The sequence below is a fragment of the Tamandua tetradactyla genome, chromosome 2 (assembly GCF_023851605.1).
Source record: "Tamandua tetradactyla isolate mTamTet1 chromosome 2, mTamTet1.pri, whole genome shotgun sequence".
Classification (NCBI taxonomy): Eukaryota; Metazoa; Chordata; class Mammalia; order Pilosa; family Myrmecophagidae; genus Tamandua; species Tamandua tetradactyla.
Window position 1 is genome coordinate 54,643,887 of NC_135328.1, and position 24,131 is coordinate 54,668,017.

At 37.1% G+C, this 24,131-nt stretch overlaps 1 protein-coding gene across 5 annotated transcripts in view; it reads right to left on the minus strand.

Moving 5' to 3' along the window:
- Nucleotides 1-24,131, minus strand: part of RAPGEF1 (Rap guanine nucleotide exchange factor 1) — a 195,786-nt gene that overhangs the window by 85,942 nt on the left and 85,713 nt on the right. For 3 of the 5 annotated variants that reach the window (XM_077147294.1, XM_077147285.1, XM_077147291.1), the window contains exons 2-4: nucleotides 7,820-7,959; nucleotides 7,124-7,237; nucleotides 348-526 (exon numbers count right to left, since the gene is read on the minus strand). In XM_077147294.1, coding sequence (XP_077003409.1) covers nucleotides 348-526; nucleotides 7,124-7,237; nucleotides 7,820-7,959 — 433 coding nt within the window. The remainder of the gene's footprint in view (nucleotides 1-347; nucleotides 527-7,123; nucleotides 7,238-7,819; nucleotides 7,960-24,131) is intronic. The other 2 variants (XM_077147295.1, XM_077147288.1) reach the window with 1 other exon arrangement.

Here is a 24,131-nt window from a genome sequence, read left to right on the forward strand (position 1 = left end):
TACATATGGTTAAATGAACTAGTTCCTAGGGAATTAGGAAAAACGAGTTCAAATCAAAGCAATTACTGCTAATGAGTTAGTACAAGAAAATAACTACAGATGGACTATAGCTACATTCCCCAGTATGGTAGAGGTCTTAGTCAGTCTTGAGGCCTCATGAGTAAAACTGACCTTAGTCTTGGAATAGTATCAAGTAACAGCCATTGGGGGAAGGGGTGGCAGCTCTTTCTCCTCCCAACACTTCTCACTGTTCCTAAGAACTCTTGTGTTTGAAGTGATCCAAAACCAAGGTGTCTCAAGGCTTTCCATGGCTCCATGACATGGTCAAGGGCTTCAGAGCAACTCACCTGTGTTGAATTCGAGGATCGCTCTGTACCAGGGGTAAGATGGCCTCCAGCACTTTGCTGGCTGACCCTGGAAGCATCTCCAATACCTTCTTATCAATAGCCATTTTGTCCACAATGGTCTTAAAGTAGCGCAAGGCACTGACAACTTCCTTCTCTTTCTCTTCCAGCCAGCTCAAGTTCTGAAAGGAAATGTTAAGCACAAGGAGGGAAGAGAGAGATTAAAGAGGAACTATTTTAAAAGAAATAAAATAAAATTTCCTGTTAACTAGCTTGATATTTGATGCTAATGGAAAAAGTTTCTTGCTGCAAAAATCAAGCTAATTTATTTTTCTAAGGATTATGATCAGGATACCGAGGCTAGATTTAAAGCAGGAAGAAGGGGGCTTGGAATAAGAAAGTTCATTTAGATATTATTGAATTTCCTTCCAGAATCTGAGACTGATTTTCCCTGAGGTTTGGAAAATTACTTCTTCTCTTTATTTCCTAATCAACCACATCGAGATATCACCACTAATCTCATAAGTTTAGTGAGGACTAATTTGCTGAAGACACTTGGAAAACCAATAGTTAAGTCCCATGATACATATTTATCCAGCAAATCAAATCAAGAAAGCCTAGTCTTTCCCATTTTTCAAAGATTAAAAGGAATGTGTAAAACTGGTCAAGGGCATTAGACTTTGAAACCCAATCCCTCAGGATTCCTCACTAGATTCCACATAGTTCAATTCAAAGATACAACCCCATCTCAATAAAATGACAGGCTACTCCCAAAGGACCTGGAGACTCTAGGGTTAGAAGATGTGGGATGCTCTAGGGTGAAAGGTGAAGAACTCCAAGCAGATGGTAATGATCCAGTCACTACCCATGCAGTGGCTGCTAATAGCACTCAGGGTCCTTCTGCGCCTGAAGAAAGCTTGCCTAGGAGGAAAATAAAATAGAACCTGGTACTTTCCAGTAATGAAATTCCTACTCCCCAAATCTTTTCTCCCTGACTGTGGGATATCTTAAATCCACAGTCAGTGAATACACTCACCCTTTTTGTTCCTTTCTTCAACCTCTCCCTATACTAGCCCTAATATCAATGATCCAGGTTACAGCTGGCTGAAGGGGGGAAGGAAATCAAGAATACTATATAAAATTGATAAATATAAAAATGGATAATCTACTCAAGGAGAATCAATTATATTTCTAGTGCAAATTAAGAGGGACGTGTATGAGAAAAACTACCACCTGTGGGCTCTTTGAGGCCCAGAGAATGCAAATGAAAGCAACCAAAGGCAAGGAGACAATTTCTAGAAAAAGTTGATTTAAACAACACTCTATAAATATATAAATAAATGACAGGCAATAAAAAGTGATTATGACTCTGAAAACTAGCTCTTTTTTTCTAAAATGCTGGGTAATCTCATTTTAAATTACAAAATTTCAATAGTGACTGTCATGGGAATATAAAAAGAAAAATATTTAAATGGGATCAAGAAGTAAATAGCCACTTTGTTAGGAAAGTTTTTCGAAGACCCAATTTAACATCTCTCAAGGGATATTTCCCAACAGGCATTCAACAGATCACTAAGATTCTCCAGGTGTGCATGTGAGGGGGAGGGATGAAGGGATACTGCCTCCCCTCAACTCTTCACTCTCTCCTTTACCCTGCTTTACTTTTTTCTTCTTTCACTACCTGCCATAATGGTTTATATACTGTTTCCAAGAGTCCAAGGACTCGTTTCTCCATCTCATGAACAAGAGGTATCATCTATCTACTCAGGACACTGGAGGAATCTATGTATGAAGGAACCATGGTTCTTATAGACATCAAATGTGGCAAAAGGAGGACTGTGGCAAAAATACTGGCATCTTAGCATATCAAAAGTGTTAGAAGCCAATAATGATAAAACTTGGTGAGGAAAAAGGTAACAAAATAAGAAAATATATCATCTATCAGTTATGCGAGGGAGAAAGGGGCTAATGTGGGGATGGAAAGCATTCAAGAGGGATAAGACATTTCAGAGCAAAGAGAAAATTTTTCTTTCATTTGCAGAGAGATCAAATCAGCCACTTATGAGTCAGGCTGCCCAGGGCTCTTAATAAAGGAAGATAACAATATAGTAGAGTCAGGTTTCCTCCACTAATTCTCCAGCAAATTCCACTCCCAGAATTAATGTCCTTTAAGCACTGTGCGTTCCCCTAGCCCTTCAGCTGTTAAACTGTGGCTTCTTGCAAAAGTAGCCAGCAGTCAGAGGAGACACCTATACTGAGCACTGAGAACTTAATGCCTTGGCTTTTCTGAACCTGCATAGCTCTAGAGGCAGATGCATTCTTCTACCTCTTCCTCTTGTCATGGGGGTTTAGATGCCACCATTGGTGCAAGCCTGGCAACTAAACGAGCCTATCAGTGCCTAATGGAGGGATCAGATTTGAGGCCAAGCTCTGGGTATGGGACTAGTGGACTTCAGGCTCCCCATCTACAAAATGGAGAGAAGAATATAGGCCTTGTGTATCTAAAGACGTTAATGTGGGACTGAATGAGAACATATGCAGAAATATTCTATAAAATTTAACAGACACTATACCAATATAAGATATATATCTGCTAATAATAAAGCAGAGAAGGAGGGAAAAGGACATAAAAATCAGATAGTGAAAGAGAAAGAAAGGGGCCAGATCATAGCTACCATATTGTACACCTCAAATCATCCTTTGCGCTAAGTATTTTACATGCATTATTTCATTTAAGGATTACAACCCACTCATGAAGCAGATACTATTATCACCACTTCATTTTACAGATAAGGAAGCTGAGGCATGCAGAGAGCAGGGGCAAAGAAATTCACCCAAGGTCACACAGATAAAAGTGATGGAGGTGCAATTTGAATTTGGTCTGTTTGATTCCAGAACCTGGGGAAACGGAGAAGAAAAAAAGAAAGAATTATAAAAATATATACTGGAAGAAGAAGTAAAAAAATTTACTAGAGATCACTTGGCCCAAGACTCTCGTTTTATAAACAAGTAACATGAGGCCTGAATGGCAAAGATGGACAGAAATCTTAAAATAAGGTTTCTTGCCTCCTGGTGCTGTACTCATAACATGACAGGATGCTGCTTGGCTGCTATATCACACTATACAAGACAGGCTCTGGCTGAGAAAGAAGTAGTGAGGGAAAAACTGGTAGTCTTCAGATACTTCCCTCCTCCATAGCAGAGTAGCATCCAAGATGCTCCCAAATTGAACCTTCATTTCCTTGTCATCATCTGCATTCCTAATGTCTCTCCTCTCCTCAGTAACTCAAGTCTTATTCACAACACTTTAGAACAGTATATGAACCATACAAATTTGGGCTAAGCCTGGGAGGAAGCCAACTAAAATCACTATAATAAAAAACTTGAATTACAATATATTTTAGACATTACTCCTTTCCATTGGACCAAAACAGCGAAGCGTAGTCAGAAGACCTAATTAATACACCACCTAAGCAACCAGGCTCTCCTGCAGTAGCATTTCCCTGGTTATGTTTCACTTTAAGATCTTGAGAGTTGAAAGGGAAACCCCTTCATGAATCTATTCAACAATAGCCCTAGGATCCAACCTCTGTCTAAATGCTCTCAGAGATAGGGAGCTCAAACCTCACAGACTACCCTGGCTATTTATACTGGGACTGTGGTCATTTGACACACTTTTTGGTTCTTTTTCTCTACTACTTCAATACTCTATATACAAACTGCAAATCCTCTTTAAAAATTGCAAAATAATTATAAAATCATCACAGAATATACAGAATTTTCAAATTCAAGTAAGAGGCTAACACATATCTAAACTGAACCAGCCTAGAAAACACTCTGGTAAAAACAGAGATTTTGATTAAGAAAACATGGGCTGGAGCCCAAACTCTCTGGATATTGGGAATAATATGAGCCTCCCACAAGGTTATAGAGTTAGGATTAAATAACACAAATCTGTGAAACTAGCGAGGACAGGGCCTTGCCAAAGCGCAGACCCTTAAGAAATGCTAGTTGAAGCTGACTCTGAACCTCTATTTATCTGAGCTTCAATTTCCCATATATTTAATCAGGGATAGTCATGTATAAAAACTGGGATAAAATGAGAATGTATACGTAAACCCCCACAAATGATGAGAACTACATACTTGCTAGTAAATAATAAATGATGTGACATTCAGGGGTGAAAGTCTCCCTGACAACATGGGGCATGAGTCCCAGGGATGAGCCTGGCCTTGGCACCGTGGGATCGACAAATACTTCCTGACCAAAAGAGGACCAAAAGATATTTCTTGACCAAAAGAGAGGGAAAAGAAAATGTAACAAAATAAGGTACAGGGGTTAAAAGAGTTCAAACAGATTCAAGAGGCTATTCTGGAGGCTACTCTTATGCAAGCTTCAGCTAGATTTTGCTAATTGTTAACCCCCAACCAACATCATTCCTGTTAATCTTAAAGAAAACCTAGGGCTCTATCTGAGATTCTACAAAAGTTTCATGCAGTAGGTTTATTTTCCAGAAACCTATAACCTCTAAATGGTTTCGAGGCCACATAAGCCCTGAAACCCAGAGGGAACAGCCTCTTCAGAACATCAATTAATTCCATCTGCCTATTCCGTATGTTGACACCCCTTTTCAACATGAAAAAGTTAGAATGGCCATAGCCCAAATATCCCTAAAGATTGGGAGAAGGATCAAAGGAGAAGGAGGAGTTATGACAGAGAAGATCAGGGATAGTCATGTATAAATCAGGGATCCTTTAATCAGGGATAGTCATGTATTAAACTGGGATAAAATGAGAATGTATATGGACTTAACAAATGAGTATGACTGCTGAAGCACTATACTGATATTTCTTTTAGTCCCTAGTGCCTTGGAGCAGCTAGGAGGAAAAACATGAAATTGTGGAACTGTAACCTAAACTAAACTTTGAAATCTGTCCTACAACTACTTGTTAAAATGAACTTTGAAATGTATTGCTTTTTTGTATATATGCTATACTTCACAATAAACAAATGTTAAAAAATAATTAATGATGACAGCAAATGAAAGATACCCTCCCCAACATTTCCAGTTCTGTCTTTGGGACTCTACTAAGCAACAAGACTACATTCACTTTGTCAGGCAGGTGACTTGGGGCAGAGCACAGTAACTCAAACTTTCTTACAGCACTTACAACTCCTTGATACAGAACGTGCTCACCAACCTCGACACTACTGACGTTTTTAGTTGGATATTTCTTTGTTGTTGGGGGCCATCTTATGTATCATAGTACGGTCACCAGCATCCCTGGCCTTTGTCTACTAGATGACAGTAACACCTGCTTCATCCCTCTAACTGTGACAATAAAAAAGGTCTCCAGACATTGTCTAATGTACCCCATAGTTTACAGGAACCCCCACTAAGTGAGGTAGTTCAGTATCGAGTCTCCCCCCATGAACTCTCTTAGGCTAATAAAGAAAGAAAATCCTGTAATTGAGTGGCTGAAACAGTTTCATATCAGTATTCAGTAGTAGGACATGTAATTAGGAAGTCATTTTAATCTGGACTGCTTAGAATAGTATTACATGACAACTTTCACTCTTCTTAGAGTTTAATATTAAACTCAGCTCCAAGAGGTTGCTAAACAAATTGTAGTAAAAATAACTGGCACAGACCAAATCTTCCACTTGACTGCTCTTCTTCAATCTGGAATTTAGATCAATCTGGTAAACACTGAAAATTTTGCTCTTGCTCTATAGCCTCCTTTGCTAACAGGGCAGGAAAAACTATTATTCAACATAAAAATTTTGGAACTAAAACCATTATTTCTTCCATTTTATACTAGAGTTTTAAGGTATTCTGTTGGTTGGTATAAGAAAACAAAAATAAATGCACTGCTAAATTCAAGAACTATGTGTTGATATAATAGTGCAGTGTTTACCAGCTGCATTAAATCAATGGCTGTGATAACAGTTCTATTATGAATTATGCATTGGGTAATCACTAGAGGATTAAGTACTTATTTGTGCACAAGGCCTATTTTTATCTTTTATTACTAAATTTAGTTTATTTTTATGTATAGTTATGAGTTAGTATTACTATCTAGATTTGTAAGATACTCAAAAGTAAAGTCTGGCATTCATAAAGGAGAGAGAAAGCATCACTTGGAGTTTAGTCTTTACTGTCAGGCAACCTACTGTGTTCAAATCTTGGCCTAATGTGCTGTGTGATTTTGGCCAAATATTCCTAAAGCCTTAGTTTCCTTTTCTGCAAAACAAGTTTCTACCTCCCAGGATGGTTATGAAGATTAAGTAACATACACGTAAAGCGTTTAGCATGGGGCTAAGAAAAGGCTTGATAAATGTTAGTGACACAAAAGGTGTTCCAGCTTGGGATGTAAAGAAGTACCTTATATTTTAGAAGGCTTTGCCCTTCTAAACTATTCAGATCAGGAAAGAATAGCTGATCTTGAGAAATGAGACTCACCCACTTCTCCCTCAAACCCACTGGACCCAAACAGCATACCCAAACCAAACCTAGGAAGGATCCCCAACCTTTTGTCATAGAGTACTATGCTTGTTCCAAACACTATGGGAGCTTGGAGAAACTTCACTTTTTTATCCAAGGCCCCTTGGTCTGTTTCCTAAACAATTAAGATCCCACAGTCACCACCCAATTGAACATAATAGAGAATCACCTCATAAAAATATTGCAATAGATTGTTTCCATCCCCCAAACCATGGGACCAGGATTCTGCAGTAGAAGGCAAGGCAAACCCAATTGTTCTTAATGTCACACTGACCTTCTGCCTTTGAGACCTGGAAGCCACAGCACTGGTGGACATAAATTCTACTGCCTGCTGCTCCAGATCCAAGGGAATAAGGTAGCCCTCTTGTAGAAATCTGTCTGTTGCCTCCTGGAAAAGAGGAAACCTGGATTCCTACAGAGCTTGAAATGGCCGTTTTAGGCTGAAGGGAGGGGTTGATGAAAATCAACAGCTGTCTCAACATATCTGGCTTGACTCATCTTGTTGAGGTTACTAACTAGTGCTTGAGGAGGGCATCTTTGGGTGGGTTTCAAGGGTTTTGCATATTTAAGAGCATGGGCCTTAACACCAAATGATGGATAATTTGGACATCAAAAATTTCTCTGTATGTGTATGTACTGGGGCAACATGGGGATCTCTGAGGCAGGGAAGCAGCATCCTGGGGTGTGAACATCATGTGCTGAGCTGTTTTAAATGCCCAGAGGATGACACATCTGGAAAATGAGAACTGTTCTAGCCAAATGAGCTTGACTCTGATTAACATGACACACATTCACCATCCTAAGGGTTCATATTTCATGAGGACACAGAAGGTCCTACCCAGAACCATGGAAAAAGCTATGGAAGAGGTGATATGTATTCAAAACTCAATTCCTGGGAATGAATTTAAAAATAATACGAATTGCTGGAAGCAGGTAGAGGCCAGGAAAAACAATTAGACAGTCAGCTTACTTTGTTCATAGGCTTCTCTGGAATCTTCACAGACACCTCAGCTGGTTTTCCCTTCTTTGATGGAGTTCTCTTGATTTTGGGTGAGTGGAATTTGTCCATCAGCTTCATGGTGAAAGAGGAGAGATGAGAACGCTGAGAGTCTGAAAATAAAAAGGGAGCTTACTGTTAGAGGGTGGAGTGGGAAGAAGCTGTGGTTCACTGACCTTTTGTGGAAATGAGCACTTTTCCCAAAGCAAAAAATTTCCCCTGGTTATTCAGAGTTTCAAAGGAAAGGAAATACAGGTCTACTGAAACATTTCTGCTTGCATGCCTTAATTTTTGTAATTTTATTCTACATTAGGATGTTCAGGATTGTGGAAGTTGAAGGCAGTCAAAATGGGTACGGAAAAGAACTTGCAAATATCTCCAAATGTCTTTACAAAGTCTATATGATGATCTAACAAACAATCAAGGGAACTGGCTAAGAGGAAAGAACACCAAAGCAGAATCACAGAAGCACAGGATAAAAGAACTGGAAAGGAAGGCCCTTATGAATCAACTTTCCCATTTTTCAGTTGAGGGAACTACAATAGGCAACAAAGGCAAGGTCCCGAACTTGCAGCAGACACTGAAGTAGAACTAAGGTGTTCAAAACCCAGTGGACTCTGGTGAAAAGACTGAACGATTTCCTCTTAAGATCAGGAACAAGACTAAGTATGTCCACTACTCTCACCATTTCTATTTCACATTGTACTGGAGGGTCTAATCAGGGTAGTGTAGCAAGAAAAAGAAAAGAAGACATTCAGACCAGAAAGAAGGAATTTAAACTATCTCTATTTCTAGGTGAAAATGCCAAGCAATCCACTAAAAAACTAATAGAAATAATAAACAAGTTGAGCAAGGTTATAAGACTTTTGATAAATATACAAAAATTAACTGTATTTCTTGACACAAAGAACATTCTGAAAGTAAAAATTTTTTAATTCCATTTATAATATCATTAAAACAAATACCTATGATAAACTTAAGAAATACAAGAGCTGAACATTGAAAACTATGAAACATTGTTGAAAGAAACTAAAGATGATTTAAATAAATAGAAAGACATCTCATTTCAAGAGTGGAAAATTTTTAATTGTTAAGATGGCAATAGGTCCCAAATTGATCTATGGATTTAACACAACTTGTTTTTATAGAAATTGATAGGCTGATCCTTAAAGTCATAAGGAAATGAAAGACACCCAGAAGAGCCAAAAGAATCTAGCAGAAAGAACTAAACTAGAAGATTCATACTTGGTAATTTCAAACCTTACTACAAAGTTACAGTAGTCAAGACAGTATGGTACTGTTATAAGTATAGACATATACATCAATGAAAAAGAAATGAAAGTCCAGAAACAAACTCTTGTGTTATAGACAGCTGATTTTTGACAAGAATGCCAAGACCATTCAACAGGAAAAGAATAGTCTTTTTAACAAACAGGGCTAGGAAAACTGGATAGCCACACACAAAACAATGAAGTTGTACCCCTACCTTATACCATATACAAAAATTAACTCAAAGGGGATCATAGACCTAATTGTAAGAACTAAAACTATAAAACTGTTATAAGAAAATACAGGGATAAATTTTCATTACCTTGGAATTGGCAATGGGTTTTTAGATATGATACCAAAAAACACAAATGACAAAAGAAAAAAAAAATTGGACTTCATCAAAATTTTAAACTCTCGTGCTACAAATGATGCCAGCAAGAAAGTGAAAAGACAACCTAGAGAATGGGAGTAAATATCTACAAATCAAAATATCTGATAAGGGACATATAAGAATATACAAAGAACTCTTAGGTCTCAATAATAATAAGACAACCCAATTAAAAATGGTCAAAGAATCTGAATATACATTCCTACAAAGGAGATACACAAATGGCCAATAAACAGATAAAAAGATACTGAACATCTCTACTCATTAGGGAAATGCAAATCATAACTACAATGAGATACCATTTCACACCCACTAGGATGGCTATAATGAAAAAGACGGACAAAAACAAGTGTTGGTGAGGATATACAGAAGAAATCAGAATGCTTACACACTCCTGGCAGGAAGGTAAAATTTTCCTCTAGGAAAACAGCCTGGTAGTTGGAGGAAGACTAGGAAGATGGCAGAGCAGGAAGCTCCAGGAATCAGGCCCTCCCCCAGAACAACTAATAAACAGGCAGGAACTGTCTAAATCAACCATTTGAAACTTTGGAGTCCAGTACAACACTGTACAGGATCCAGGAAGACTTAAAACGTACAGAGTTTCTATTTGGGACAATGGAAAAGTTTTGGTAGTGGATGGTAGGGATGGTAGCACAATGTTGCAAACGTAATTAACAACACTGAATTACTTATTTTAATGTGGTTAAAAGGGGTAATTTTAGGTTGTACATGTGTTACTAGAATAAATTTTTTTTAAAAATCCATGGAACTGCACTATACAGTGAACCCTCAGCTAAACCATGATCTACAGTTAATAGTACAATTATAAAAAGTGCTTTCATCAATTGTAACAAATTGAACAATGCAAGGTGTTAATAAGGGGGTAAATGGGAAACCTGTATATTATGCATGATTGTTCTGTGAATTTACAACTTCTCTAATAATAATAATAATAATAATAATAATAATAATGATGATGATGATGTCTGGTTTCCTCTAAACAGTTATCATATGACCCAGCAATTCTTCTCTGAGGCAAACACCCAAAAGAAATGAAAGCATATGTTCACATGTCTTATGCACAGATGTCACAGGAGCATTATTCACAACAGCACCAAAGTGGAAACAATCCCAAAGTCCATCAACTGGTGAATGCATACACAAAGCGCAGTATATTCATTAATGGAATATAATTTGGCTATAAAAAGGAATGAAGTACATATACATGCCACAACCTGAATGAAACTTGAAAATATGCTAAGTGAAAGAATCCAGTGACAAAGGACCACATATTGTATGATTCTATTTATACAAAATATCAAGAACAGACAACTCCATAGAGACAGAGAGCGGATTAGTGGTTGCCTAGGATTGGGGAGAGGAGAGGTGGGGAGTGACTGATAATGGGTATTTTGTCTTTCTTTTGGTGAAGGACAAAAATGTTCTAAAATCAGAACGTAGTAATGGATGCACATATCTGTGAATATACTAAAAACCATTCAATTGTACATTTTAAATGGGTGAACTGTATGATATGTGAATTAGAGCTCAATAAAGCTGTTAAAAAAGAAAAAAAACCCAACCCACTGGGCTGGCATTTTTCATCTCACCACTTATCAAAGTGCTTTTTAGTATCTGAAACCATCATACTAACTGATTGATTTATATGCCTGTCTCCCTTATAAACATGTAAGCTCCCTGAGGATCATATCTGTCTTATTCATACCTTTAACCCCAAAGGAGACAATGATATCTGGCCCTCAGAAGATGCTCAGTAAACATTCACTGAAGGAATGAACAAATCAACTAAGCAAAAAATATATTACCCCAAGAAAAAAGAAGTTTATTTTGGTAACATCATAAATTCACAGAAAATAGATGAAATTGGTTGAAAATTAAGAAACAAAGCACTATCCTATGCAACGGAAAAGTATCTGTAGCTTTAAAAATAAAAGGCAAACTTCCCCTTTTCAATTTTTCTAGCACTTTCATACTAAAAAACCCTCCAAATAAATGCCATAGCACCTCAGATTACAGGACTGTCACTGGGTCTACTATTGTCACAGGTGGCTTAATAGCACCAAAGTTCAATTCCTATCAGCCCTTTGCAAATTATTAGGAGCTGTCCTTTGCAAATTATTAGGAGCTACCCGCTGAACTCTGGACAAAAGAGAAAAGCTAAGTTTGACCCTGGGTCAAAAAGACTCAGCTTCCAAACTGTTCTCAGTCCCCGAACTTGGACATAAATCCAGAGGAAACTGGTGCACCTGTCTCACTCACCTCAGACAGCTAAGCAGGGTCAGGAGAGGCTGTTAGCATATACTCTGCACACTTGCAGTCATCTGCTGGGATTCAAAGCAGATAAACTGGAATGGTGGATTTCTCCAGCTCCCTTCTGATCTGCCTCCTCACCTTCCCCACTTGAGCACGATGAGTCCCAAATACAGTTTATACCTCCTTCTTTATACTTCAAAATAATGTGAACAGCCTAACCATTCCTGTGGTAGACAAAAGGGCGAATCTACAGTCAGACTGCTTGGATTAAAATACTCAAGATAACCACTCTAAGTCTTAAGTTCCTTTGCCTGGAAGATATTGCTGATAGCATTATACTTCTTGAGATGGCTGATGTGATGTAGATTAAACGAGATGCTGCACAAGGAGAATGCAATAAGGTGTTTATTAAAGCACCCAGCATATGGTACTCTCAATACAGGGTAGCATGATTTGGATGCAGAGCAAGGTAACTGAACTCTGAGTTCTTATTTCCCAACCATTAACAGACTGTAATCAGGTTATACTACAGTATTGAATGTTTAACTGACTATCCTGAGGACTGAGGACCGAACAAATACCCATTCTCCCTTTAGAATTAACTGGAAGTCTTAATCTGGCTTTAAATCTGTTAATCTGCTTCCCTCTTTGGTTTAATTTACCTCCTTCTGTATTGTTCTTATTGCTGTCCCCCATCTCACTCCTTCTGAAGTTGGACTCAAAGTATCCCTAAAAGACATAGCACATATTATTGACAGCCCTTTCCAACATGAAAAAGTTAGAATGGTCATAGCCCAAATACCCCTAAAGAGTGGGATAGAGAGACCAAAGGTGATGGTGGAATTATACAGAGAAAGTAGGGTCAATAAATGAATATGATTGCTGAATCATTATACAGATATTTCTTTTAGTCTTCTTATCTTAGAGCAGCTAGAAATAAAAACTTAAAATTGTGGAATTGTAACCTATACCAAACTCTGAAATCTGTTCTACAACTAATTATTGTGCTGTGCTTTGAAATGTATTGCTTTTTTGTATATACATTATTTTTCACAAAAAAAGAAAAAAAAAGGTCGATTGTGATGATAAAAAAAAATTTATTCCTTCTAGCCTCCAACGTTCTGGAGCAGCTAGAAGGAAAAATCTAAGATGATGGTGGCTGCTTATGACAAACTCTGGGATTTGTCCTGTAACTACTTGTTGAAGAGCGCTTTGAAAACTATTGCTTTTTTCTTTCCCTGCTTTGTATATATGTTATATTATACAATAAAAAAGTTAAAAAAAAAAAAAGACATAGCACATTATTTATCAGGCTGGGTTTTAAGACAGATGGAATGTTAGAGCAATTTACAAAGTAGTCTAACTTCCACCAGGGAAAGAAAAACAGACACCCAGGGGATGTCTGCTGGAGGTAGGATGCAGCTTGCACGGCTGGCCAGATTCAAACTCCATGATCATGACTAGGATGGAACTAGGGTAGGTAAGGTAAGTAAGCAGGCGCTGAGGGTGCACAATTTAAGGAGGCACTCACCTTCAGGTTCATGCAAGTGCAAGGCCAGACCTGATCATGACCCAGGGGCTGACTAAAGTTACCAAAGTCTGTGAGTAAACAGTCCATAAATCTTAGCCTATGATTCTAGTTTGTCTTGGGACACAACTGGGGAACCACATAAGTATTTAAGGGCAGCACTGTGCCTACCAATAAATCTCTCCTCAGGGTATTTAATAGCCTTGAAACAGACAGCTCTAGCATAAGATACAATAATTCAGTTGGAGAAAGGAGGTTCTTTGTAATGACGACCCACCTTCTCAACTTTGGAAATCGAGAAAAGCACTAACTGGAACAGATTTTTGACTTGGAGGCCTTTTCCTTGAAACAATGGATTAGCAGCATAAGGTTCAGGTGACTCATGAGATCATTCCACCAACGCACAATGCTGAGGAAGCACTATAATGACCAATGGCGGTAGGATGGAAGTAACAGGTGGCACTCACATGAACGCTATTATGGTCATCTTGCCAACAGCTCCAGACACACATAGATCTCCCCTTTCCCTGTCTTTCTAAGTTCCTCACACATATCAATCATCTGGGGTAAAGTACAATGCCAAAGAGATACTTCCACTTTTAATCTTAGATAACTCTACTGATCAATCTCCTAGCATTCCCTGACTTTTCACACACAGAAAAGTTGTACTTCAGATTTTGTATATGTACGTTTTTAGAGATTTTCTAGTATTGAATTAAAACAAAATCTTGAAAGATGTCATGTATATATAAATATAAAACCTACAAATATAAAACCTAAATATAAACCCCACCAACCCCATAGAACAGCCCTGCCCAACAGACTTTCTGCAACTATGGTAAAATTCTGTATCTTTACTGTGCAGCACAATAGCCACTTGTGGCTACTGAGCACGTGAAATGTGGCTAACATGACTGAAGTACCTAAATTTTCATTTAACTTTAATTAATGCAAACAACAACATGTGGCTGGTGGCTACCATATGGAACAACTGAGTTCTATAAGAACATTAATTCCATTGATGCCACCTAGTGCTCCTTCGCAATCACTCTTTCCCAGCAATAGATAACCACTATTCTGATTTTTATGTTTATCATCCCTTAGTTTGTTATAGTACAGACACACATACCCAATCACATATATGTATAGTTTATCTGTAAATGTTAAGTAAATGGAAATATATTGTAAATATTCTCACACTCTTGCTTTAATAGTTCAATAGTAGATCTGGCATTTAACCATGATGATATGTATATTAGTGCTTCTGTTTTTTTGTGCTGTGGAATTTCATATATTCCATAATACCAGTTTTATTTATTTACTTTTCTGTCAATGGATATTGAGTTGTTTCCAGGTTTTAATTTTTACAAATAATGCTGCTGTGAACATTCTCATACATGTCTCCTCGAATACATGCAGTAGAAATGCTGGGTTATAAAGTATATATCACGTTTAATTTTACAGATATGCCAAATGATTCTCCAAAGTGGCTGTGACACTTTATAGTTACACTAGCAATGCAAGAGAGTTCCAGTTGCTCCATATTCTTACCAGCACCTGGGACTGCCAGTCTTGCACATTTTTTCCATACAGCCATAGAAAATCTGAATATCCTTCCTTCACACGAAAATGCTGTAACCTGGTGTATCTTACTGTGCTCTATCAAATCTGTGAGTGCAATTTCAAAGGTCACTGATAACTTAAGAAAGAAAACAAAGCCAAGCTATTATTACTCAGAATGGCATTTAAACCAAGAAGGGTCAGAAACTTCAAACTCCAGCTGACTAAGCTGTTGGTCATTTTTTCAAGAGACTGACCTCACAATTTCTGTATTGATGACCTGTGATGTGATGAACAGGAAGCACTTTTTTGGACGAGCAACACAGGTTATAGATTTGGCTGTCAAATGAATGCCCTTCTCCATAGAGAAAGAAAGGGATGTGCTACAGAAAGAGGCATGAAGCCTGCTCATTGAAACTTGTTTCAACAAAATTCAGAACAGAACAAAAACACACCAAAGCCAAATGAATGTCTTTCAAAGTAGCTGCCAGGTGCCAATATTTCATTTTTGAATTTTCAGACTGCCCCATGGCCAGGCCTAACAATGATCCATGCCTGTTGTTGACAAATGTAGCTATCAACTGGCTTTCTTCCAAATGTCACTTGTAGCAACAGCTGGGATCCCAACTTAGCAGTGGTTTCTGTCAGGGCTGAATTTCACAGGGAATGGAGGGAGTCTCTTCACATCAGCCAGGCAAAAGACCACAAAGTCAAGGTCACGGTAGAAAACACATTAAGTCAGTTCCAAAATTACTGCAGCTAATCTTGAGAAACATAGTGGCTGTTCATTTCTCTTTATCTACTGCATATCAGGCTCAGAATTTCAGCACTGGACTGGACTTAGTGATCACTTACTTAAATCATATTGTAGAAATGAGTCAAAAGGACAAGAAGAACGGAAAAGTGACTTGTGGACACTAGAAAGAACTCTTTTCAAATATAAGGGTTTATGATTTTTAAAGAGCTTTGTTTAGCTGGAGACTTGGGTTCGATTTCCGGTGCCTGCCCATGTAAAAAAAAAAAAAAAGAAAAAAACTTTGTTTACTTCTCTAGCTTTTACAGAATATATTATAAAGAGGATGAGCTGAGTGGGCCACAGGATAATTTGGAAGCATACGGGCTTTGGATTTGGTTGTCTGTTTTGGCCACTTACTTGGACAAATTTTCACCTCAGAGCCTTAGTTTCCTCACCTATAAAAGAAACATAACCACAGGATCCACCTCCTGGGGTTCTTTTAGGCATCATCCTGTGTATAAAGCATTTAGCCCGGGCACAATATATAGCAAATGTTCAGTCAATGGCAGTTATTACTGTTATTTGGTAACATAACCAAGTCTATGCCAATACTTAGTAAGGAAAAAGCTAAAAGTAATCCAAAGCAATAGAGTTTAAAGCAACCCTGTGTTTCACTTTTTTCCAAAAATCTCCACATTAAAAGAGTCTCTGTCTTACTGAATATAGAGTAATTCATGTTAAAACAGGGGAAAATATTTGGAGTTTTGTAATACCAAAGGTTTTTGTGACACGAAAATCTGTTAATAATATCCATTTCTTCAGGAAGACTGTAGATAATTACACTGCTGAGAGTGCTAATGAGAGTACTAAACATATTTTAAAAATTTTTTTTCAGCAACAAAAGTAAAACAACATATCAAAATGTATGGGATGCAGCAAAGGCAGTGCTAAGAGGGAAATTTATTGCCCTAAATGCCTATATCAAATAAGAAAGAGCAAAAATCATCTGCTTGGAAGAACCAGAGAAAGAATAGCAAATTAACCCCAAAGCAAGCAAAAGGAAAGAAGTAATGAAGATTAGAGCAGAAATAAATGAAATTGAGAACATGAAAACAATCGAGAAAATCAACAAAACCAGAAGTTGGTTCTATGAGAAAATCAATAAGATTGATGAACCCTTAGCAAGATTGACAAAAAAGAGAGAAAGGATGCAAATAAATAAAATCAGAAATGGAAGAGGAGACATAACCACTGACCCCACAGAAATAAAGGAAGTAATGAAGAAACAGACATTCTCAACAAACTAATCAGAAGTAAAGAAACTGAATCAGTCATTAAGCGGCTCCCCAAAAAGAAAAGTCCAGGACCGGATGGCTTCACATGTGAATTCTACCAAACATTCAAGAAAGAATTAGTACCAATCCTGCTCAAACTCTTCAAAAAAATTGAAGAGGAGGGAAAGCTATCTAACTCATTCTACGAAGCCAACATCACCCTCATACCAAAGCCAGACAAAGATATTACAAGAAAAGAAAACTAAAGGCCAATCTCTTTAATGAATATAGATGCAAAAATCCTCAACAAAATTCTTGCAAATCGAATCCAGCAGCACATTAAAAAAATTATATACCATGACCAAGTAGGATTCATCCCAGGTATGCAAGGATGGTTCAACATAAGAAAATCAATGAATGTAATACATCATATCAACAAACCAAAGTAGAAAAACCACATGATCATCTCGATTGATGCAGAAAAGGCATTTGACAAAATTCAACATCCTTTCTTGTTGAAAACACTTCAAAGGATAGGAATAGAAGGGAACTTCCTCAACATAATAAAGGGAATATATGAAAAGCCCACAGCTAACATCATCCTCAATGGGGAAAAACTGAAAACTTTCCCCCTAAGATCAGGAACAAGACAAGGAGGTCCACTATCACCACTGTTATTCAACATTGTGTTGGAAGTTCGCGCCAGAGCAATTAGACAAAAAAAGAAATACAAGGCATCAAAATAGGAAAGGAATAAGTAAAACTCTCACTGTTTGCAGATGATATGATACTATATGTCGAAAACCTTGAAAAATCCACAGCAAAACTACTAGAGTTTTTAAACTGCTGTACTAATAAATGAGTACAGCAAAGTGGCAGGTTACCAGATCAACACTCAAAAATCTGTAGTGTTTCTATACACTAGTAATGAACAATCTGAGGGGGAAATCAAGAAAAAAAATTCCATTTTTTACAATTGCAACCAAAAGAATAAAATATTTAGGAATAAACTTAACTAAAGAGACAAAAGACCTATACAAAGAAAACTACAAGAAATTGTCAAAAGAAATCACAGAAGACCTAAACAGATGGAAGGGCATACTGTGTTCATGGATTGGAAGACTAAATATAATTAAGATGTCAATTCTACCTAAATTGACTTACAGATGCAATGCAATACCAATTAAAATCCCCCAAATTTACTTTTCAGAAATAGAAAAACCAATAACCAAATTTATCTGGAAGTACAGGGTGCCCCAAATAGCTACAAATATCCTGAGAAAGAAAAATGAAGTTAAGAGGCCTCACACTACCTGACTTTAAGGCATATTATGAAGCTACAATGGTCAAAACAGCATGGTCCTGGCATAAAGATAGATATACTGACCAATGGAATTGAATAGTGTTCAGATATAGACCCTCTCATCTATGGACAACTGATCTTTGATAAGGCAGTCAAGCCAACTCACCTGGGACAAAACAGTCTCTTCAATAAATAGTGCCTAGAGAACTGGATATCCATATGCAAAAGAATGAAAGAGGATCCATATCTCACACTCTATACAAAAATTAACTCAAAATGGATCAAAGATTTAAACATTAGATCTAAGATCATAAACCTGTTAGAAGAAAATGTAGGGAGACATCTTATAAATCTTATAATAGGAGGCGGTTTCCTAGATCTTACACCCAAAGCACGAGCACTGAAGAAATAAATAAATAAATGGGAACTCCTCAAAATTAAACACTTTTGTGCATTAAAGAACTTTGTCCAGAAAGTAAAAAAACAGCATACACAATGGGAGACAGTATTTGGAAATGATATATCAGATAAAGGTCTAGTATTCAGAATATATAAAGAGATTGTTCAACTCAACAACAAAAAGACAGCCAATCCAATTACAAAATCGGTGAAAGACTTGAACAGACACTTTTCAGAAGAGGAAATACAAATGGCCAAAAGGCACATGAAGAGATGCTCAACTTCCCTGGCCATTAGAGAAATGTAAATCAAAATCACAACGAGGTTATCATTTCACACCCACCAGAAAAGCCATTAGCGATAAAACAGAGAACGACAAGTGCTGGAGAGGATGTGGAGAAAGAGGCACACTTATTCATTGTTGGTGGAATGTCAAATGGTACAACCACTGTGGAAGGAAGTTTGGCAGTTCCTCAGGAAGCTAAATATAGAATTACCATAAGACCCAGCAATATCATTGTTAGGTATCTACTCGGAGGACATGAAGGCAAGGACACAAGTGGACATTTGCACACCAATGTTTATAGCAGCATTATTTACAACTGCAAAGAGATGGAAACAGCCAAAATATCCATCAACAGACGAGTGGGTAAACAAACTGTGGTACATACATACGATGGAATATTATGCAGCTGTAAGACAGAATAAAGTTATGAAGTATGTAATAACATGGATGGACCTTAAGGACATTATGCTGAGTGAGATTAGCTGGAAACAAAAGGACAAATACTGTATGGTCTCACTGATATGAACTGACATTAGTGAATAAACCTGGAGAATTTTATTGGTAACAGATACCATCAGGAGACAGAAATAGGGTAAGATATTGGGCAACTGGAGCTGAAGGGATACAGATTGTGCAACAGGACTGATTGTAAAAACTCAGAAATGGATAGCATAATACTACCTAACTGTAATACAACTATGTTAAAACACTGAATGAAGCTGCATGTGAGAATGATAGATGGAAGAGGGCTGGGGGCACAAATGAAATCAGAAAGAAAGATAGACAATAAAGACTGAGATGGTATAATTTAGGAATGCCTAGAGTGTATACTGATAATGACTAAATGTACAAATTAAAAAATGTTTTTGCATGAGGAAGAACATAGGAATGTCATTACTGCAGGGTGTTGAAAATGAATAGTAATTAATATTTTAAAATTTTAACTTATATGTGAGAGTAAAGCAAAAAAAATGTTTATTTGGTACAAAACTGATATTTTGACCAGTACAATTCCTAATATAACTTATGTAGACAGCTTAATTGAACACCATAAATACATGGAACCTTGAGTAGGGCATGAGATTTTGTTGGTTTGTCCAGAGTGATGCCCTGATAAATCCCAGAGTGATTTGAACAGTGAATAAAAAAGTATTTTGCAAAGTTCCCTTCAGGGAATGATGAGAAAGGGGGAAAATTCAACTTCCCCAAGTTGAATTCTTGATATTCTCACAAGCAGTGCAGACAACCAAAGCAATAGGCTGAGCCCCCAATCTTGGGGTTTGTTCATATGAAACTTAACCCCACAAAGGATAGGTCAAAGTCTACTTAAAATTAGGCCTAAGAGTCACTTCAAAGTCTCTTTTGTTGCTCAGATGTGGCCTCTCTCTCCAGCCAACACAACAAGCAAACTCACTGCCCTCCCCCTGTCTACATCGGACATGACTCCCAGGGGTGTGAACCTTCCTGGCAACGTGGGACAGAAATCCTAGAATGAGCTAAGACTCAGCATCAAGGGATTGAGAAAACCTCTAGAATGAGCTGAGACTCAGCATGGAGGGATTGAGAAAACCTTCTTGACCAAAAGGGGAAAGAGCAAAATGAGACAAAATAAAGTGTCAATGGCTGAGAGATTCCAAACAAAGTCGAGAGGTTATTCTTACACATTAAATAGATATCACCTTGTTAGTCAAGATGTAATGGAGAGGCTGGGGGGAACTGCCTGAAAATGTAGAGCTATGTTTCTTAAAGATGATTGTATAATGATATAGCTTTCACAATGTGACTGTGTGATTGTGAAAACCTTGCGTCTGATGCTCTTTTTATCTACCTTATCAACAGACAAGTAAAACATATGAAATAAAAATAAATAATGGGGGAACAAATGTTAAAATAAACTTAGATTGAAATGCTAGTGATGAATGAAAGGGAGGGGTAAGGGGTACGGTATGTATGAATTTTTTTCTGTTATCTTTTATTTCTTTTTCTGAATTGATGCAAATGTTCTAAGAAATGATCATGATGATGAATATGCAACTATGTGATGATATTGTGAATTACTGATTATATATGTAGAACGGAATGATCATGTTAAGAATGTTTGTGTTTCTTCCTTGTCACATATTTTTTAAAAATTTAAAAATAAAAAAAAATCCAAACAGTGCAAAAGTATATTACATAGAAAGTGAAAATTTCTCATAATTCCACATGTGGCAAAGCTGAAATATTTTGTGACCTGCTTTTTAAACTTAATACATTGTGGGCATTTTTCCATGTGAGTACAGTTAATGGATGAATAATACACTGTTGAAAGGCAGACAACAATATATTTAACCAGTCTCATGAATGAAAGATTCCTAACTGTTGGTAATTCAAACAATGGTGAATGCCCTTAAACATGTATCTCTATGCAGTTGCATAATGAGAAGATTCTCAGAAATAAAATTGTTAGGTCAAAGGGTATGAGCATCAAAAATTTGACTGTCAATCTGTCCTTGTACTGAGTCACAGCAGTGACTACTATAGAGAGTGAGGCTTCTTCTGGTCAGAGGCAGGAAGAGATACGGTACAGGGAAGAGGTGAAGACTGCTCTGCTTCTAATAACTGTTGAAGAAACCTGGCTTCACTTGGATTTGAGATCAATTCTGACACGGAGGCACCATTTTCATTTCACTTATATACAGGAGAGGATTAAAAACAGGTCCAGAAATGAACAGACATTTCACAAAAAATGATATCCAAATGGTCCATACACGAGTCAAGGTGCCCAACTTCCCTTGTCATCAGCAAACAAAAAATTAAAACCATGGAGAGATACCATTACACATACACCTGAATGGATAAAATGAAAAAAAAAAAGGAACACTAAGTGTTGGCGAGAATAAAGAGCAACAAAGATGTGACCTCTCTCTCTCAGCCAACACGACAAGCAAACTCACTGCTCTTCCCCTCTCTAGTGGGACATGACTCCCAGGCGTGTGGACCTTCCTGGCATTGTGGGACAGAAATCCTGAAATGAGCTGGGACTCAGCACCAAGCGACTGAGAAAACCTTCTTGATCGAAAGGGGGAAGAGAAAAATGAGAGAAAATACAGTGTCAGTGGCTGAGATTACAAACAGAGTCCAGAGGTTATCTTGGAGAGTATTCTTACACATTATATAGATATCATCTTTTTAGTTAAGGTGTAATGGAGAGGCTGCAGGGAACTGCCTGAAAATGTAGAGCTGTGCTCCAATAGCCATGTTTCTTGAAGATGACCGTATAATGATATAGCATTCGCAATGTGACTGTGTGATTGTGAAAACCTTGTGTCTGATGGTTCTTTTATCTACCTTATGGACAGATGAGTAAAACATATGGATTAAAAATAAATAAACAATAGGGGGAACAAATGTTAAAATAAATTTAGTAGACTGAAATGCTAGTGATCAATGAAAGGGAGGGGTAAGGAGTATGGTATGTATGAATTTTTTTTCTGTTTTCTTTTTCTGAATTGATGCAAATGTTCCAAGAAATGATCATGATGATGAATATACAACTATGTGACAAAAAAATAATGTTATATTGGATGTTGATTGGTTTTATTAAAAATTTTTTAAAAAATAAAAAGAATAAAGAACAACAGGAACTCTCCAAATGGTGCTGCTGAGAGTACAAATTGTTAAATCACTTTATAGAAGTGTGACAGTTACCTATGAAAGCTGAACATATTGTCTACCTAATAACACAGCAACTCTTCTTCTAGGTAATAACTCAAAAGAAATGCTTACATGTGTTAAGACATGTACCAGAATACTGAAAGCAGCACAATGACACAGAATGGAGAAAATACGGCACATCCACACAATGGAATAATACACACAATGGAATAATATGCAGCAAGAAGAATGAAGAGTGTGATCCTGAGTTATTTAACATCTATAAGGCTCATGAAAAATGAACATAATAATAGTACCTATTTCATGAGGTAAGTCTAAGAATTGAAAATAATCACTCAATAAACATGTGAGCATCTCATCTGTGCCAGGTCCTAATTTAGTAGCGAGGGATTCCCTACAATTTTCTTCTCTCTCTTCCATCACCAATTTTTCCTTCTGTCCTGAATCATTTCACATCAGCATATCTACAAGGTATAGTTCTCCCATCTTAAAAACCTAAATTCTTTAACCCCATGTTCTTGTTCAGCTACTTCCACATTTATCTGCTTTTAAACAGAAAAAAATCACTGAAAAATTTGGCTATACTTCTATCTACAATTTCTTTCCTCTTATTCTTTATTTCCCCACAACATTTTATTTTGAAAATTTCAAACCTATAGAAGACTTGAAAGAATATTATTAAACAAACATTCACATATCCTTCACCTAGATTCACCAATTGTTAACATTCTGTCACATTTGCTTTCCCTCTCTCTCTCGTGGACACACATTGATTTTTTTTTTATCAAACCACTTGAAAATTGCAGACACTTGTTCTCTAAATGCCCTTGCCTGTCTCTCCTAAGAACAAGGAAATTCTCTAACATAAATAAGCACAATACCATTATCACGTACAAGATTTTTAACAGTGACACATTTGTCCCATTATTGAATTCCCTAATTGTCCCAATAATGTTCTCTGTAGCATTTTTGGATCCAAGATCCAAACAAGCACACACACTACATTTTGTTGTCATGTCTCTTTAATCTCCTTTAATCTAGTTTGGGTGGGTGGGGAGGAGAGGCAAAGACTTGTCTTTCAGACACTGATACATATTTGAAGAGTTCAGGCTAGTTATTTTGCAGAATGTTGCATAAATTGAGCTTATCTGATTGCTCTCATTTTAAGATTCAGACAAACCATATTTGGTAAGACTACTACATAGGTGATGATATGACCTTTCTATGTATCATATGAATATGTTCTAAATAAGTCTAAATATGATCACTTGGTTAAAGTGGTATCTCCATTGCAATGATACTTTTTCCCTTCTGTAATTAATAAGTAATCTGTAATGCAATTTGAGACTGTGTAAATATCATGTTACCTAACAAACTTTCACCTAACGGTTTAGGCATCCATTGATCAATGATGATCCATACAAGTTGGTGGATGCAATAATAGTTGCAAATTGGTTATTTTTCTCATTCTATCTTCCTTCTACATTTTATTGGCTGGCATTCAATACTTCTATTTCCTTTCTCCCATGGTGAGAATTCTTCCATGAACATTAATATATCTACTCATTTACTTTATCCTACAATAAACACAAAATAGCTTCAGAATTACGA